General features: G+C 43.0%; 1 protein-coding gene across 6 annotated transcripts in view; it reads right to left on the reverse strand.

Annotated features, from left to right (window-relative positions):
• The window catches only part of itsn1 (intersectin 1 (SH3 domain protein)), a 237,636-nt gene that overhangs the window by 112,172 nt on the left and 105,362 nt on the right, over window positions 1-20,102 (reverse strand). For all 6 annotated transcript variants that reach the window (XM_068041138.1, XM_068041136.1, XM_068041137.1 and 3 more), the window contains 5 exons: window positions 19,387-19,649; window positions 11,994-12,143; window positions 11,773-11,913; window positions 11,537-11,624; window positions 1,030-1,169 (listed from right to left, as the gene is read on the reverse strand). In XM_068041138.1, the coding sequence (XP_067897239.1) occupies window positions 1,030-1,169; window positions 11,537-11,624; window positions 11,773-11,913; window positions 11,994-12,143; window positions 19,387-19,649 (782 nt within the window). The remainder of the gene's footprint in view (window positions 1-1,029; window positions 1,170-11,536; window positions 11,625-11,772; window positions 11,914-11,993; window positions 12,144-19,386; window positions 19,650-20,102) is intronic.

Consider the following 20,102-nt stretch of genomic DNA (forward strand, 5'->3'; position numbering starts at 1 on the left):
GCCACATGGTACTCAAATAATATATACCCATATATCCCACTCCTTCTAAGTATCCCTAAATCAATAATTGCTCTCTGTTCCCCCAACAGCTCAGCAAGTTTACACGAGTAGCTGAGCTAAATCAGATCAGGCAGGACTGTACTAAGGGAACGCATCTCGTCTAAAGCAGTGATAGAGATGTTAAAAACAGCCTCAGCCCTACACCACTTTTCTAGACTACATCATTTAGGTGCAAAGTCATGTTAATATGCATGTAATATTGCCAACACTGCACTAACCTAAGCTTTGTAACAATATTGGCAAAATCAGGTAAATTTTGTCAGTAATTACACCCACAGTAGTTCTCTCAATGGTAGAGAAAACAAATATTAGCATCATCTTGTAATACTTCTTCAGCGGTAAGGCACCACAATCCAATTAACCAAAAAGCAATCCAAATTTGACATGGATTTCATTATCTAACAAGGGGATCAAATTTAAACTCACTATTTCATTATATTCTTCCTCTATCAGGAAGCGATATTTCACATTAGATCTAAAACAAATAAAAATGATAAAAACAAGGAAAAGAACTCCAAAATGAGAATATTGGCTGCAACAGTCCAGGTGAGCATGCTTAAAAGAAATGAAACTGTGAGGATGAAGAGAAAAAGTAAGTAACTGGGAGACAATTGCTGTAAAATCACTCATTCAAGCAGACAAATTCAAACTGTAAAGAGTCAGTAGTTCATAAATTCCAGTCCCAGGCACGTTACTCAGACTCACCTTATTCAGCCGAGTGTAATTTACCAATTCTTTGTTAAGCTGTATAAAGGATGACCACATGAAGAGATGTTAGTCTTTGGAAATGGCCTGGTTTATCCCAAAGTACATATGCTGAATCAAAGCACGGAATCTAAATAGAGAATGGAATTTATGGAGGCATATGAACTCTAGGCTGTCCCTGTTAAAGGAGTACGCGCGACAGTGAACAGCTTTTAAGATAGAACAGGGCAAGAGGAAAATAATAAAATAAAGGCTCAGTATTACCTTCAACTGATTATTGAAGACATCGATCTCCTGGAGTTTAGCCCTCGTTTCTTTTTCAACATCATCTAGTTGATCACGAAGATGTTGCCTAGTCAACTCTTTGTTTTCCAGAGATTTTTTGACAGTAAGAATAGTGTCTCCTATTAATAAGAAAAAAAATACCATTCAGCAAGTAGGCAGAGTTTGGTGACAGGAATTGTTTCATTTGAAACTTAGTAGTCTGAAGACTTAGGGGCAAGGTAGCAAACTCATCTGACAACATCTTTGTATATTTTCATTTTTAGGAAATTGAATTCATATCTTTTGTGATAATATAATTACAAAACTTGACAAACTGGAGGGGGTAAAAATTCTGAAAAGCAAAGTTTGCATACAAGCATTTTTACTGATGTTATGTTTCTTAATTGCTAGATGTAGTCTCATTTTGTTACGCCAATATGCTTTGTTGAATGATAATTTTCTTTAATCCACTGACTGGAGATCTGAATTTGTATTTTTTTTAATTTTTTGAAAAGAAAACCTTCGGATGGTCACTTAGTTTGCTACTCTGCATCCTACATTGCAAAGGACTGTGAGGAGGGAGATTAAATGTCTGCTAATTTCCCAGCAAGAACCAAGACCCAGGAAGTTGAAGGGAACTGTTTGTTCTCTTTCTTTTAGCAAGAAGAAATACTGCTAAATGCTATGTTTGAATCATTGATTGACTGTCATGTGACAAGCTTTCCCCATCTGTGGTTTTAAGCTGGTGTTTTCTCTGAAGCAACTGGACTCTGACATGTGCAGACCCTAAGTGGGGGTCTCTCTCTCTTCATTCCAGCTCTAAAGCTTTCAAATCCTGCTTGTTGACTGACCACCTTTGCATAATCTGGCTACAATCAGAAACTTCACTGGAGAAAGTCATCCACATTGCTATCTCCAAGAGACTCACTGAACCAGTCATCTACCTCTTCAAACTAAAAAGCCTCAGGACCACTGAATTCAGCTAGAACCCAGCCGAATCACCAAAGTGCACAAAATGTATACCTTTATTTTCTATGGACTCTAACTCAACCAATCTCTTCCCCGCTCTGTAACGAGTGTGAGCGTGCGAACGAGAGAGTGTGCGTGCGAACGAGTGTGCGAGAGAGAGAGAGAGAGAGAGAGAGAGAGAGAGAGAGAGAGAGAGAGAGAGAGAGAGAGAGAGAGAGAGAGAGAGAGAGAGAGAGAGAAAAAGTGGGTGTGTTGTTTATGATGTTATTAGTTCGGTTTAGGTACAATAAAGTTAACCTCCATCTTTGTTACTCAAGAAAACCTGTCTGATTGATTACTTGCTTGCTATGATCATAATGAGAGCCAAACACGTACTGAATTGGCCAGTACACCCACTTTAAGAACTAAACCTGTGGTCAAACAAGGAGGGGGAAAAGAGGAAAGCCCTTCGATCCCTCCTCACTTCACCATAACAACATAGAGCTTTTAGAATTTAGCATCACCAGTCACTCCCATTCGCAGATCTTATGCTCTCATGATTCCCACTGCGTCCTTTCCTGCCCAATATCTAGTATATAGAAACCAGCTTCTGAAAAATACCATGCACTGCCACACAAATTCTCCTGTCCAAAATGATTGGACAAAATCAAGACTCGGGTTTTGGACCAACAAGGCTACTTTACAAAAGATAGATTTAACTGCGATATATAAACTATATTTCTCTTCGTTATTCAATATACACAAAGATGCGACATACTTTCTCTAAACAGACAAAAAAAGCAGAAGTCCATTTATTGCAACTTTCCCCAGCCTAACTGGCACTTTTCCCCTATTGGTTGAGAGATTCACTCACTGACTGCTTATTAAAGATTGGCTGAGAAAATATAAGAGGAAGTCTTTGATAGGCTATCTGCCACACAGTGGACTCCAGCTAATCTACATCCAAATAGATTGAAAAAAAAAAAGGGAATTTGACAAATGATTGTAGAAAAAAACTGCAGGGATGTGGTAGCGGAACTAACTGGATTGCGCAAAAAAAAAGATGGCACAGGCTCAATGGGCCGAATAGCCTCCTGTGCCGTACAATATGATTCTATAACTGATTTGAAACAGTCAAAAGTGAAATCCATTAACCCAAGCTAGGGTCTACCTATTACAACAAAAACAAGAAATGCTGGAATCACTCAGCAGGTCTGGCAGCATCTGTGGAAAGAGAAGCAGAGTTAATGTTTCGGGTCAGTGACCCTTCTTTGGAACTGACAAATATTAGAAAAGTCACAGATTATAAGCAAGTGAGGTGGGGGTGGGGCAAGAGATAACAAAGGAGAAGGTGCAGATTGGACCAGGCCACATAGCTGACCAAAAGGTCACGGAGCAAAGGCAAACAATATGTTAATGGTGTGTTGAAAGACAAAGCATTAGTACAGATTAGGTGTGAATACACTGAATATTGAACAGCAGCAAGTGCAAACCTGAAATAAAACCCTGAAAAAAACAGTGGGTAAGCAAACTGAACAAACTAAGATGAAATGAAATAAATGCAAAAAAAGATTGTAAAAAAATGTAAAAAAGAATGTAAAAAAAAAGAAAAAATAACTAAAAATGAAAGTAAAATGGGGGGCTGTCATGCTCTGAAATTATTGAACTCAATGTTCAGTCCGGCAGGCTGTAGTGTGCCTAATCGGTAGATGAGATGCTGTTCTTCGAGCTTGCGTTGATGTTCACTGGAACACTGCAGCAATCCCAGGACAGAGATGTGAGCATGAGAGCAGGGGGGAGTGTTGAAATGGCAAGCAACCGGAAGCTCAGGGTCCTGCTTGCGGACTGAGCGGAGATGTTCCGCAAAGCGGTCACCCAGTCTGTGCTTGGTCTCCCCAATGTGGAGGAGACCACACTGTGAGCAGCGAATACAGTATACTACATTGAAAGAAGTACAAGTAAATCGCTGCTTCACCTGAAAGGAGTGTTTGGGGCCTGGGATAGTGAGGAGAGAGGAGGTAAATGGGCAGGTATTACACCTCCTGCGATTGCAGGGGAAGGTGCCCTGGGACGGGGACGAGGTGGTGGGGGTAATGAAGGAGTGGGGTAATGGAGGAGTGGACCAGGGTGTCGTGGAGGGAACGATCCTTTCGGAAAGCTGACAGGGGAAGGGAGGGGAAGATGCGACTGGTAGTGGCATCACGCTGGAGGTGGCGAAAATGGCGGAAGATGATCCTTTGGATATGGAGGCTGGTGGGATGAAAAGTGAGGACAAGGGGAACCCTGTCACGGTTCTGGGAGGGGAATGGGTCGGACACGGTTGAGGGCCCTGTCAACCACAGTGGGGGGAAATACCTGCCCATTTACCTCCTCTCTCCTCACTATCCCAGGCCCCAAACACTCCTTTCAGGTGAAGCAGCGATTTACTTGTACTTCTTTCAATGTAGTATACTGTATTCGCTGCTCACAGTGTGGTCTCCTCTACATTGGGGAGACAAGCGCAGACTGGGTGACCGCTTTGCGGAACATCTCCGCTCAGTCCGCAAGCAGGACCCTGAGCTTCCGGTTGCTTGCCATTTCAACACTCGCCCCTGCTCTCATGCTCACATCTCTGTCCTGGGATTGCTGCAGTGTTGCAGTGAACATCAACGCAAGCTCGAAGAACAGCATCTCATCTACCGATTAGGCACACTACAGCCTGCCGGACTGAACATGGAGTTCAATAATTTCAGAGCATGACAGCCCCCCATTTTACTTTCATTTTTAGTTATTTTTTTCTTCCTTTTTTTTTTACATTCTTTTTTACATTTTTACAATCTTTTTTTGCATTTATTTCATTTCAACTTAGTTTGTTCAGTTTGTTTACCCACTGTTTTTTTCAAGTTTGCACTTGTTGCTGTTCAATATTCAGTGTATTCACACCTAATCTGTACTAATGCTTTGTCTTTCAACACACCATTAACATATTGTTTGCCTTTGCTCCGTGACCTTTTGGTCAGCTATGTGGCCTGGTCCAATCTGCACCTTCTCTTTGTTATCTCTTGCCCCACCCCCACCTCACTTGCTTATAATCTGTGACTTTTCTAATATTTGTCAGTTCCGAAGAAGGGTCACTGACCCAAAACGTTAACTCTGCTTCTCTTTCCACAGATGCTGCCAGACCTGCTGAGTGATTCCAGCATTTCTTGTTTTTGTTTCAGATTTCCAGCATCCGCAGTATTTTGCTTTTATTTTAGGGTCTGCCTATTGATCTGCTGGCAGGTAGCTTGTGAAAACCCCCAGAGATTGGGAGAAAACAACAAATGACTATCAGATACACTAGAACAGATGGCTGTTTATTAACAATGAATGAAGGCAGTCACTGACAATGCACTAGGATGCTCGTCATGGAATGCAATCACTCAAGCCAATTGATACCTGACAGTTATTTCTGTTCAGTCTTTTCAATTGACATTTAAGAATGCTGTGGTCAGTTCATCTGGAACAAAATCAATAGATTTTCCTTCGAGAAATACCCCATGTGATCCTATTTTAACCCCTTCCATACAGATTCTAATCATACTTGAAAAGAAGAATTCTCCTTGATGTGCGCAATAACCGCAAAACAGCATTTGCTGCACTTCATATATTGAGAGTCAACCACATAGTGCAACTGAAGTGACTGGGTATAGGTGCCAAGCTCCATTTCCTGAGGCATATTAGTTTTTTCTAAACAATCCAACAGATTTCATTGCCATTTGTCAAGCAACAATTGACTAGATTTATTGAACCCTATTTTCAACTTGCAATGGTGGTATTTGAAACCTCAGTCTGGTTTCAAGTACCATAACCTCAGTCACAATCACGACCACATAAGACATCCGTATGCAAATTTCAATGATCACAATTTTTACACTACAAACTCAAAGATGCTTTTATAGACTGCCCTGATATTCCTTTTTAAATTTGGCATCACAAAAATTCCTATTAATATACAGCAAAATTTTTGCTATCCGGCACTTGACCAACCAGAAAGCTCTGTTACCTGGAATTTCAGAAATCTTCTGAGGCTCGTCTCTCAATGCCAAGTTTCCCTGAGTGCAGCGATTGTTCTCGGCATTGCTGTACTGTAGTTAGCGATGCTGCCGATAGTTATCTTAGTGGCACTGCCAGTCGTGTACCTATTTGTGTCGCTGTGCTTATGTAGTATCTTGATTTATCTCCCCATCACCTTCTACATATAGTGCTTTAGCATAATTTATACATGAAGTTTACTGTTCAAGAATTCTACGCATCTTTACTGCATCGAGATTTTTATATTGTACAAATTTTTTCTTTGCATGTAATCATTTCTCTCAAAATTAAAACTGTTGCATTGTATTGCCTTGGTAGTACAACTCTTGATTAATCAGAACTTTCTATTACCCGGCACATCTCGGGTCCAGCGCATGCTGGGTAACAAAGCTTTTCCAATTTAACCATTTCCTCCATGTTGACAAAAGTGAAGTAAATTACAGATGACGGAATCTTGTGAAATGTCTCATTGCATTGAATGTTAACACCCAAAAACTGTTGCAATCAAAGCATTTAAACTAATTTTTTAAACTAATGTGGCAGGGGGATGGGAACCAAATGAGGTCAGTGGACAGTAAGCAGGTAGTAACTAAAGCCTGTAAGGAACTAGATAATGAAGTCAGCATGACTAAGGGAAAGAGTAGACAGGGAGCAGATGATGAACGCAAAGGGACTGGTGGTCTGAGGTGCATTTGTTTTAATGCAAGAAGTGTAGTAGGTAAGGCAGATGAACTTAGGGCCTGGATTAGTACCTGGGAGTATGATGTTATTGCTATTACTGAGACTTGGTTGAGGGAAGGGCATGATTGGCAAACAAATATCCCAGGATATCGATGCTTCAGGCGGGATAGAGAGGGAGGTAAAAGGGGTGGAGGAGTTGCAGTACTGGTCAAAGAGGATATCACAGCTGTGCTGAAGGAGGGCACTATGGAGGACTCAAGCAGTGAGGCAATATGGGTAGAACTCAAATAGGAAGGGTGCAGTAACAATGTTGGGGCTGTACTACAGGCCTCCCAACAGCGAGAGTGAGATAGAGGTACAAATATGGAAACAGATTATGGAAAGATGTAGGAGCAACAGGGTAGTGGTGATAGGAGATTTTAATTTTCCCAACATTGACTGGGATTCACTTAGTGTTAGAGGTCCAGATGGAGCAGAATTTGTAAGGAGCATCCAGGAGGGTTTTCTAGAGCAGTATGTAAATAGTCCAACTCGGGAAGGGGCCATACTGGATCTGGTGTTGGGGAATGAGCCCGGCCAGGTGGTTGACGTTTCAGTAGGGGACTACTTTGGGAATAGTGATCACAATTCCGTAACTTTTAGAATACTCATGGACAAAGACGAGAGTGGTCCTAAAGGAAGAGTGCTAAATTGGGGGAAGGCCAACTATACCAAAATTCGGCAGGAGCTGGGGAATGTAGATTGGGAGCAGCTGTTTGAAAGTAAATCCACATTTGATAAGTGGGAGGCTTTTAAAGAGAGGTTGATTAGCGTGCAGGAGAGACATGTTCCTGTGAAAATGAGGGATAGAAATGGCAAGATTAGGGAACCATGGATGACAGGTGAAATTGTGAGACTAGCTAAGAGGAAAAAGGAAGCATACATAAGGTGTAGGACGCTGAAGAAAGACGAAGCTTTGAAAGAATATCGGGAATGAAGGACCAATCTGAAACGAGGAATTAAGAGGGCTAAAAGGGGTCATGAAATATCTTTAGCAAACAGGGTTAAGGAAAATCCCAAAGCCTTTTATTCATATATAAGGAGCAAGAGGGTAACTAGAGAAAGGATTGGCCCACTCAAGGACAAAGGAGGAAAGTTATGCGTGGAGTCAGAGAAAATGGGTGAGATTCTAAACGAGTACTTTGCATCGGTATTCACAGAGGAGAGAGAGGGACATGACGGATGTTGAGGTTAGGGACAGATGTTTGATTACTCTAGGTCAAGTCGGCATAAGGAGGGAGGAAGTGTTGGGTATTCTAAAAGGCATTAAGGTGGACAAGTCCCCAGGTCCGGATGGGATCTATCCCAGGTTACTGAGGGAAGCGAGAGAGGAAATAGCTGGGGCCTTAACAGATATCTTAAACACGCGTGAGGTCCCGGAGGACTGGAGAATTGCTAATGTTGTCCCCTTGTTTAAGAAGGGTAGCAGGGATAATCCAGGTAATTATAGACCGGTGAGCCTGACGTCAGTGGTAGGGAAGCTGCTGGAGAAGATACTGAGGGATAGGATCTATTCCCATTTGAAAGAAAATGGGCCTATCAGTGATAGGCAACATGGTTTTGTGCAGGGAAGGTCATGTCTTACCAACTTAATAGAATTCTTTGAGGAAGTGACAAAGTTGATTGATGAGGGAAGGGCTGTAGATGTCATATGCATGGACTTCAGCAAGGCGTTTGATAAGGTTCCCCATGGTAGGCTGATGGAGAAAGTCGCATGGGGTCCAGGGTGTACTAGCTAGATGGATAAAGAACTGGCTGGGCAACAGGAGACAGAGAGTAGCAGTGGAAGGGAGTTTCTCAAAATGGAGACGTGTGACCAGTGGTGTTCCACAGGGATCCGTGCTGGGACCACTGTTGTTTGTGATATACATAAATGATTTGGAGGAAAGTATAGGTGGTCTGATTAGCAAGTTTGCAGACGACACTAAGATTGGTGGAGTAGCAGATAGTGAAGGGGACTGTCAGAGAATACAGCAGAATATAAATAGATTGGAGAGTTGGGCAGAGAAATGGCAGATGGAGTTCAATCAGGGCAAATACGAGGTGATGCATTTTGGAAGATCCAATTCAAGAGTGAACTATACAGTAAATGGAAAAGCCCTGGGGAAAATTGATGTACACAGAGATTTGGGTGTTCAGGTCCATTGTTCCCTGAAGGTGGCAACGCAGGTCAATAGAGTGATCAACAAGGCATACGGCATGCTTTCCTTCATCGGATGGGGTATTGAGTACAAGGGTTGGCAGGTCATGTTACAGTTGTATAAGACTTTGGTTCGGCTACATTTGGAATACTGCGTGCAGTTCTGGTCGCCACATTACCAAAAGGATGTAGATGCTTTGGAGAGGGTGCAGAGGAGGTTCACCAGGATGTTGCCTGGTATGGAGGGCGCTAGCTATGAAGAGAGGTTGAGCAGATTAGGATTATTTTCATTAGAAAGACGGAGGTTGAGGGGGGACCTGATTGAGGTGTACAAAATCATGAGAGGTATAGACAGGGTGGATAGCAAGAAGCTTTTTCCCCCAGAGTGGGGGATTCAATTACTAGGGGTCACGAGTTCAAAGTGAGAGGGGAAAAGTTTAGGGGGGATATGCGTGGAAAGTTCTTTACGCAGAGGGTGGTGGGTGCCTGGAACGCGTTGCCAGCGGAGGTGGTAGAGGCGGGCACGATAGCGTCTTTTAAGATGTATCTAGACAGATACATGAATGGGCAGGAAGCAAAGAGATACAGACCCTTAGAAAATAGGCGACATGTTTAGATAGAGGATCTGGATCGGCGCAGGCTTGGAGGGCCGAAGGACCTGTTCCTGTGCTGTAATTTTCTTTGTTCATTGTCCGCTACTTAATCTAACAATTATATATTTTTTAAATTACAATTTCCACATTGATGCAGTCCTTGTTTAGCACAGGATGCAATAGAATCTGTATAAACTAGAAGGTAATTAATTCAGCTGGTTTTCCAAAATGTTGTCTTGTCAAACAATAAGATAGGGCTCAGAAAAATAAAAACGCTGAAAGTAGATTAATGGGACAATGGACGAAGCTACTAAAATGTTATCCAGGTCCATTATTGCAAAGTGCAAAAAAATCTGACATTTCAGGAGAGTAACTGGTTAAGTTGATGGAGTTAACGTTTCAGTTCTGAAAGGACCTAGACCTGAATCAACTCTTTCTCTCCCCACAGATATTGCCTGACTTGCTGAGTCTTCCCAACATTTTCTGTTTTTATTTCAGATTTCCAACATCCCCAGTATTTTGCTGTTGGCTTTAGCTGACTGCTGGTTTCAGGTAGACATCGTATATGTGGCGTCATGCAGGTCCCTACCTGCTAAGAATGAGGCACATTCATTTCGCCACATGAACATTGATTTTTAAGTGGTTACTGGAGTAAAGAAAGAACTTTTTTCTAAAAAAAGAAAGCAATACCAAATCCTTGGCTGGAGAGACTTTTTTTTTTTGCATATTAACAGACAGTGTTGGAACAAACAAACCACTCCATACTCCAACTTAATCCACAATGGACTTTTGATTACCAGACATTGAGAGCAGAGGAGCTCGCATTCCAGGTTGACTGCCAAGATGGCCAAATACACAAACAGATGTGGTCACACCCCCTAGTCACATGACTAACCTGCTGGACAACCTGAGCTTTTTGAACTTGAACTTGCCACAGAGAATTTGAATACAAAAAGCTCCTAACTCCTGGATTGAGAACATCTCTCTCCTGTCTGCTCTCATCTCACTCACTAGTTTCGAAATCCATTGAAGACATGCGAACCCCGAGAGAGAAAAGTCTCCTGCAGTGAACAAGGTTTAAGAAGAATACTGGGCCTCAACGAAAAACAAGACTACTTACAATCAAGGGCCCTACAGCGAGCTCGAAGTACAGTAAAAAAAAAACCTCTTCCGAGATTGCCTCAAACCTCTCTACTCTATTTTTCTTCTCTCTTTTCTGTTTCTATTTGCAGGTGCATATCGCGTGTGCATGCCAGCGTAGGGTGCGGCGTATATCCATAGGCATTAACCAAATTAAACTTTAAGTTTTAATAAATTTCACTTTTCTTCTTTAAACCTATGAAAGCCTGTTTGAGCTCATTTCTTTGCCTAATTGGAAAGCGGGCAGCCATAAAGGCGGGGCTAAAGCGTGGCGAGCCGAAGAGACTGAGCAGTTGGCAGGAAAAAAGACAGAAGCGCAAGTGGAGAGCCAACTGTGTAACAGCCCCGACAACCAATTTTTTCTGCAGCACCCGTGGATGAGCCTGTCACTCGAGAATTGGCCTTTATCGCCACTCCAGGCACTGCTCCACAAACCACTGACCACCTCCAGGCGCTTACCCATTGTCTCCCGAGACAAGGAGGCCAAAGGAGGAGGAGGAATTGGAAAGCGGTGAACAAGGATTCACCAAATGAGAGTTCAAAACACGGTCTGTTTAAAAATATAACTCTGTTACACTAAGACCAGGTGAAGGCTGAGAAAGACCCCTAGACACCTTTCTCACCCAGTCGTTACAGTGGTGATGGTGGTGGAGAATGATTAAAAGGCACCAGTAGCAAAAAGAACAAAACAAACAAATAGCAAAGCCAGTAGTCAAATGCTGAAATTAATCTAGTTCAACTGACAAAGCCCAATTTCCTAGCTAGAACAATACTGCAAATGAAGTCCTTTCTGTTCTGCTGCATCGTGTTCAAATTCAAATGGACTATTATATCTTACAACCAAATTCACTCTTGTGCATACACAAAAAGTTAAGCTTTTTCAAAAATGTACCAATTCAAAAACAAGCCTTACTAGGTAGACTGTTCTGTTGGACCTGCTTCAATTTGTCATTGAGAGACTGTTTCTCAGGAATCAGTCGACTGAGCATCTGTTGAAATTCCTACAGGTTTGAAGAAAGAAAAAAAAGTTAGTATGCCTAAATGTATATTCTTGTCCTATTGGGGTTGAGCATCAACCGATCAGTTGGAGGGCCTTGTACCTCAGAAATTGTATGCTGATAACTTAAACTTTCACAATTAAAAACCAACCTGCAACTGTTGCTGTAGATGCGTGATTTCTGAAATTCGTAACTCCCGTGTCTGATTTGTATGCTCAATCTCATGTTTTTGAGTCGAAAGACGAAATCGGATGTCTTGAAGCTTGCCTTCCAACTGATTCTTTTTATCATTCTAACGGAAGAAAAAACATCTGTCAATTCAACAGTCTCTACTCCAAAATAATGGATAGGTTTGTTCATATATGAACTCACAAGGGCTTCAAGTTCAAACTCTAAAGTCTTTTTTCTTGCTTTCAAGGCTACGATATCTTCTTGTTCTTTGTTTCGTTGGTTCAAGAGTTCTTGCCGACGATTCCGCTCCCACTCTAGTTGGCGCTGCCTTTCAAGTTCACGTTTTGCTGCCTGTCGTCAAAACAGCAATGTTAAGTAACATTGTAGATTAAGAAATGCAGCAAATAATGACGACCCTGAAATCTTTCCTCACTAAACTCGGCATAACTGGTGGCAGTTCGAAATGCAAAGATTACAAGTTTATTCGCCCTTCATAATTCAATTACTTCAAATTGTTTGTGCTAGTTGATTTAGTTATCACTCAACATTTGAAAAACCACTCCAAATTAAAAATGGAACAAATGGAGTTATTTTCAGTGGGGCTCCAGCTTTTAAAAGCACTGGTTTTATTGAGTGATGAATTGGATATGACTTTTTTATGGCCTTTCAATTTTAAAAAGGCAACTTTATACGTCTGTACTTGTCTTCATATGTATTTTCATTAGTGTATCGAATAAATGTTCACTAATGTCCTTTAGGGGAGGAAATCTGCTGTCCTTACCTGGTCTGGCCTACATGTGACTCCAGACCCACAGCAATGTGGTTGACTCTTACATTCCCTCTGAAATGGCCTAGCAAGCCACTCAGTTGTATCTAACCGCTACAAAGCCAATAAAAAGGAATGAAACCGGACGGACCACCCGGCCTCGACCTAGGCACCGGAAACGACAACGGCAAATCCAGCCCCGTCGACCCTGCAAAGTCCTCCTTACCAACATCTGGGGGCTTGTGCCAAAATTTGGAGAGCTGTCCCACAGACCAGTCAAACAACAGCCTGACAGTCATACTCATGGAATCATACCTGAGAGACAATGTCCCAGACACTGCCATCACCATCCCTGGGTATGTCTTGTCCCACCGCCAGGACAGACCCAGCAGAGGTGGCGGCACAGTGGTATACAGCAGGGAGGGAGTTGCCCTGGGAGTCCTCAACAATCGACTCTGGACCCCATGAAGTCTCATGGCATCAGGTCAAACATGGGCAAGAAAACCTCCTGCTGATTACCACCTACTGCCCTCTCTCAGCTGATGACCCAGTACTCCGCCATGTTGATCAGCACTTGGAGGAAGCACTGAGGGTGGTAAGGGCACAGAATGGGGTGGGGGACTTCAATGTCCATCACCAAGAGCGGCTCAGTAGCACCACTACTGACCGAGCTGGCCGAGTCCTAAAGGATATATCTGCTAGACTGGGTATGTGGCAGGTGGTAAGGGGACCAACAAGAGGGGAAAACATACTTGACCTCATCCTCACCAATCTGCCTGCCGCAGATGCAACTGTCCATCACAGTATTGGTAGGAGTGACCACCGCACAGTCCTTGTGGAGACAAAGTCCCACCTTCACATTGAGGTTGATAGGTTAATTGGCCATTATAAATTGCCCCTAGTATAGGTAGGTGGTAGGGAAATATATAGGGACAGGTGGGGATGTGATAGGAATATGGGATTAGTGTGGGATTGGTGTAAATGGGTGGTTGATGGTCGGCACAGACTCGGTGGGCCGAAGGGCCTGTTTCAGTGCTGTATCTCTAAAAAAAAAAAAATACCCTCCTTCATGTTGTATGGCACTATCACCGTGCTAAATGGGATAGATTTCGAACAGATCCAGCAATGCAAAACTGGGCATCCATGAGGCGATGTGAACCATCAGCAACGGCAGAATTGTACTCAACCACAATCTGGAACCTCATGGCCCAGCATATCCCCCACTCTACCATTACCATCAAGCCAGGAGACCAACCCTGGTTCAAAGAAGAGTGCAGGAGGGCATGCCAGGAGCAGCACCAAGCATCCCTCAAAATAAAGTGTCAACCTGGTGAAGCTACAACACAGGACTATCTGCGTGCCAAACTGCGTAAGCAGCATGCGATAGACAGAGCCAAGCGATTTCATAGCCAACGGATCAGATCTAAGCTCTGCAGTCCTGCCACAATTAAACAACTAACTGGAGGAGGTGGCTCCATAAACATCCCCATCCTCAATGATGGGGGAGCCCAGCACATCAGTGCGAAAAATAAGGCTGAAGCATTTGCAACAATCTTCAGCCAGAGGTGCCGAGTTGATGATCCATCTCGGCCTCCACCTGAAGTCCCCAGCATCACAGATGCCAGAACGTCAGCCAATTCGATTCACTCTGTTTGATATCAAGAAACGACTGATGGCACTGGATACTGCAAAGGCTATGGGCCCTTCAATATTCCGGCAATAGTACTGAAGACCTGTGCTCCAGAACTTGCTGCGCCCCGAGCCAAGCTGTTCCAGTACAGCTACAACACTGGCATCTACCCTGCAATGTGGAAAATTGCCCAGGTATGTCCTGTACACAAAAAGCAGGACAAGTCCAACCCAGCCAATTACCATCCCATCGGTCTACTCTCAATCATCAGTAAAGTGATGGAAGGTGTCATCAACAGTGCCATCAAGCAGCACTTGCTTAGCAACAACCTGCTCACTGACGCTCAGTTTGGATTCCGCCAGGGCCACTCAGCCCCTGACCTCATTGCAGCCTTGGTTCAAACATGGACAAAAGAGCTGAACTCAGGAGGCGAGAGGAGAATGACTGCCCTTGACATCGGCAGCATTTGACCGAGTATGGCATCAAGGAGCCCTAGCAAAACTGAGGACAATGGGAATCAGGGGGGAAACCCTCCGCTGGTTGGAGTCATACCTAGCGCAAAGGAAGATGGTTGTGGTTGTTGGAGGTCAATCATCTGAGCTCCAGGACATCACTGCAGGAGTTCCTGAGGGTAGTGTCCTAGGCCCAACCATCTTCAGCTGCTTCATCAATGACCTTCCTTCAATCAGAAGGTCAGAAGTGGGGATGTTCGCTGATGATTGCAGAATGTTCAGCACCATTCGTGACTCCTCAGATACTGAAGCAGTCCATGTAGAAATGCAGCAAGACTTGGACAATATCCGGGCTTGGGCTAAGTGGCAAATAACATTCGCGCCACACAAGTGCCAGGCAATGACCATCTCCAACAAGAGAGAATCTAACCATCTCCACTGGACATTCAATGGCATTACCATTGCTGAATCCCCCACTATCAACATCCTAGGGGCTACCATTGACCAGAAACTGAACTGGAGAAGCCATATAAATACAGTGGCTACAAGAGCAGGTCAGAGGCTAAGAATCTTGCAGCGAGTAACTCACCTCCTGACTCCCCAAAGCCTGTCCATCATCTACAAGGCACAAGTCAGGAGTGTGATGGAATACTCTCCACTTGCCTGGATGGGTGCAGCTCCAACAACATTCAAGAAGCTCGACACCATCCAGGACAAAGCAGCCCACTTGATTGGCACCCCATCTACAAACATTCACTCCCTCCACCACTGATGCACAGTGGCAGCAGTGTGTACCATCTACAAGATGCACTGCAGCAATGACCAAGGCTCCTTCGACAGCACCTTCCAAACCCGTGACCACTACCAACTAGAAGGACAAGGGCAGCAAATACATGGGAACACCATCACCTGCAAGTTCCCCTCCAAGTCACACACCATCCTGACTTGGAACTATATCGCCGTTCCTTCACTGTCACTGGGTCAAAATCCTGGAACTCCCTTCCTAACAGCACTGTGGGTATACCTACCCCACATGGACTGCAGCGGTTCAAGAAGGCAGCTCACCACCACCTTCTCAAGGGCAATTAGGGATCGGCAATAAATGCTGGCCTGGGCAGCGACGCCCATATGCCATGATTGAATTTTAAAAATGCTTTATAGGCAAATGAGTACAGTATTTGGGTTGCGCTAGACAGTGACCATGATGAGATGTATCAGTCAGTGCTGCCTTGAGGGCTAAGTTTGTGCAAAACCTTTAAGCCATGGTATGAATTACATCAGTCTCTTTTGGGGATAGATTGAAGGGACTATTTGAAAAGTTTACCTCAGTAGCAAGTTGGAACACGAGTTGCCACTAGCTCAGGTAAGCAAAAAAACATTTGCGACTGATTGCAAATGGGTTATTTCCTGTTCTCGTTCCATTAGAAGTTTAGTATATATCCAAGCAGAAGGTCTTTTTTTTTTTTTTTAAAAAACCTTATTCAAAAGTGAATAATATTGCTACTGATTTTAACTAATTAATCAGGATTCATGAAGTTTCCGACATTAGAAAACATGCTGTTGAAGACATTGTAAAGATTCTCAGGTAATTCCTTCCAGCACTTCTCTACTGAAGGACTAAAAAGTGTGCTCCACTTTTTAAAAAATATATAAATAGGCATTATAGGTTACATCTGATTTAATGAAACGCTATAATCCAGCACAAGGTACAAAACCATCTAGAAGAGATCATGCAGTTATACCAAAACTTTCTGGTTCAAACACATTTTTAGAAGAGACGGTTTCAAATCAGAAAAGGAAACAGGGTACACTTCATTCTTATAATTTAGTGATGTTTGCTTTTTTACAAGACCTAAATTAGTATTACGATTGTCTAGAACTTACTATTCAAAGTGATTAGGAAAAGTATATGCTTCTAAGTCAACCCGATAAAAATTTAGGAAGTTGAACATTTTATGGAGAGTTGTTCTGCTCAACCTGCCACCTTAAGCCGCCCTGATGGACCATGTCCTCTTAGAGCACTAATGCCAATCCTTCGGAGATGGGGGATGAAAGAGGGGAAACTCTTTGTAAGCAGTGTTTCTTAAAGGTCAAGACTACTCCAAGATGGCATGTTGGTGATCTACAATTGGAACCTTTTGCAGTCACATACTAGTGGTTGGTAGACTACACCACACTCCTCATTAATCGGACCTGGAAGGGTCGGCATATTAGCTGGTATTCTACCACATTGCTCTGTGGAGGGAGGTGGTGGGCGGGAGGGTTCCTTACTAGATAAGCAAGAAGTTGGTCAGTGTTCTCTGCTGGTCAGCTATATGGTTTTAGGTGGTTAAGTACCAAAAAAATATGGGAATACAAAATTTTGGTCCCTGCACACCCAAGATCTCTAGGCATAGATAAGTTGGGTGCATGTCTGTAATGCAACTGTAGGTATCAGCTATTTGGCAAACAAATTTAATCTGTATAAATTTCGCAGAAGCTTAATTTGAAGACCAAAACAATGATGCGGTTTTGTAAACTGAAATTAAAATGAAATACTGCTACAGGAAGGAAGGAAAAACAAATTCTGAACACATTTTGTATCAATACCACATAGAACACAAGGTCTGTCCTGAAAACCACTAATACCCACATTACAAAGCTGTTAATATTCTGTGTGATCTACTGCTATTGACTCCTCAGCTCAAATTTCACTTCCTTCCGTGAAATGAAACCATTACTATATAAACACTAGTCCAGCCCAAGGTACAGTATTTGAGTTCTGAGGACCACTCGTCAGGAAGGACGTGAAGGCTTTGGAAAGGGTACAGAAGAGGTTTACGGGATTATAGTTATGTGGATAGACCAGAGAAGCTGAGGATGTTCTCCTTACAGCAGAAAAGGCAACAAGAAGTGTTTAAAATCATGAAGGGTTTGGATAGTTTCTCTTTATTTACTCTGTTTCCAATGGCAGAAGGGTCGATAACCAGAGGGCACAGATTTAAGGTGATTTTTTTTTTTACTCTTTCGTGGGATGTGGGCATTGCTAACAAGACCAGCATCTGTTGCCCATCCATAATTGCCCTCGAGAAGGTGGTGGTGAGTCGCCTTCTTGAACCCCAGCAGTCCAACTAGTGCAGGTACACCAACAGTGCTGTTAGGGAGGGAGTTCCAGGATTTTGATTCAGCGACAGTAAAGGAACGACGATATATTTCCAAGTCAGGATGGTGTGCGACTGGGAGGGGAACTTGCAGGTGGCGGTGTTCCCATGTATCTGCTGTCCTTGTTTTTCCAGGTGGAAGAGGTCCCAGGTTTGGCAGGTGCTGTCAAAGGAGCCTTGGTGCATTGCTGCAGTGCATCTGTGCATTGGTGAAGGGAGTGAATGTTGAAGGTGGTGGATGGGGTGCCAATCAAGCAAGCTGCTGTGTCCTGGATGGTGTTGAGCTTCCTGAGCATTGTTGGAGCTGGACTCATCCTGACAGGTGGAGAGTATTCCATCACACTCCTGACTTGTAGATGGTGAACAGGCTTTGGGGAGTCAGGAGGTGGGTTGCTTGCTGCAGAATTCCCAGCCTCTAACCTGCTCTCGTAGCCACAGTATCTATGGTCAATGGTAACCCCCAGGATGTCGATTGTGGGGGATTCAGCAATGGTAATGCCATTGAATGTCAAGGGGAAATGGTCAGATTCTCTCTTGTTGGAGATGGTCATTGCCTGGCACTTGTGTGGCGCAACTGTTACTTGCCACTTATCAGCCCAATCCTGAATGTTGTCCAGGTATTGTTGCATATTGACACGGAATGCTTCAGTATGAGAAGTTCCAAATGGTACTGCACAGCAAACATTCCTACTTCTGACCTTATGATGGAGGGAAGATCACTGATGAAGCAGCTGAAGATGGTTGGGCCTAGGGCACTACCCTGAGCAACATCCTGCGGCTCCAACAAGCACAACCATCTTCCTTTGTGCTAGATATGACTCCAAACAGTGGAAAGCTTTCCCCTTGACTCCCATTGACTTCAGGTTAATCAGGGCTCCTTGACACCACACTCAGTTGAATGCTGCCTTGATATCCAGGGCAATCACTATCACCTCTTAGCAAAGGAACCAGAGAGAACATGAGGAAAAACCTTTTACACACAAGTGGTTAGGATTTGGAATGCAATGCTCGATAGAATGGTGGACACAGTTTCAATAGTAGTGCCAAAGGAACCAGAGGCAGCATGAGGAAAAACCTTTTACACACAAGTGGTTAGGATTTGGAATGCAACATCCGATAGGTTCATGAACACTGATTCATAAGTAGCCTTCAAAAACGAATTAGATAAATACTTAGGAGAAAAAATTTGCAAGGCTATGAGGCAAGAGCAGGAGAGTGTAATGAACTGGATTGCTCTTTGAAAGAGCTGGTGCAGACTTAATGGGCTGAATGGCTTCCTTATCTGCTGTATTATTCTATTTTATAACATGCAATTGCTTGCAAGTGCAAAATATTTCCTTTTAAAAGCAATTTTTAGGTCAATATTTTAAATCAACAGCATCTTTCAGAAATGAAGCATTTGCAAAGAAGAACAATTCTCCAGCACAAATACTTAAATGTAGCGTGTAGTGGACATGTAAACAAGATACAAATGTAGGCAGATTTGCAATAAGCCGTAACGACGTATTTAAAGGCAGAATTGTGACATTTCTTGTGCTGCACTTATATCCTTAAAATGTAATTTTTAATTAAAACATTCACAAAACTGTTACTGTTCAAAGTTTACCTCCCGCCTTTCTATTTCCTTTCTTCTCTCCTCCTCCCTCTGTCGCTCAAACTCTCGTTGTTTCTCCAGCTGCTTATCTAGTTCCATCTGTCTTTTTCTTTCTTGTTCTTGACGCTCCCGCTCTTTTCGTTCTTGCTCTGCTCGTTCCAATTGAGCAAGACGTTCCTGTTCCTTTCGTTGTTGCTCCAAAAGAACTTGCCGTCGCTTTTCAAGTTCAAGGTTTCCTCGTTCAAAATTCTCCCGCTTCTTATCCTCAAATGTCACTGCAAACAGGTTGCAAGACAATAAGAACACACACCGAAAAACATGCAACCGCAGTCAAAATACAATTGCACCAGCTGAAATCACAATGGTCCCATAATTTGAAAGTCATCTTACTTGGCCTATAAATTTTCACCGCTCATCATGTCCCATTTATTAAAAGTCACTCCAAACCAGTCTATTAGATAACTGAAGATTTGTTAAAAATATTTTTACACTTTCATTACTTTGTACTGTAATTCCCAGCAATTAAAAAAATGAAAATAAAGTCTTCAATCACTCAGCTTGTTAGTATTATTGGATAACCTCAAAGATCAATAACCACTTTGGGTGGGACAAAGCTGGGAAAATCCTAATTGTATTTCCTCATACCAGGCAGCATCCTAGTGGATCTTCATATCACTCTCTAAAGCCTCAATCATCTTTCCTATAATGAGTCGTCCAATACTGCACAG

Source organism: Heterodontus francisci, chromosome 10 (assembly GCF_036365525.1).
Source record: "Heterodontus francisci isolate sHetFra1 chromosome 10, sHetFra1.hap1, whole genome shotgun sequence".
In the NCBI taxonomy this organism is placed as follows: domain Eukaryota; kingdom Metazoa; phylum Chordata; class Chondrichthyes; order Heterodontiformes; family Heterodontidae; genus Heterodontus; species Heterodontus francisci.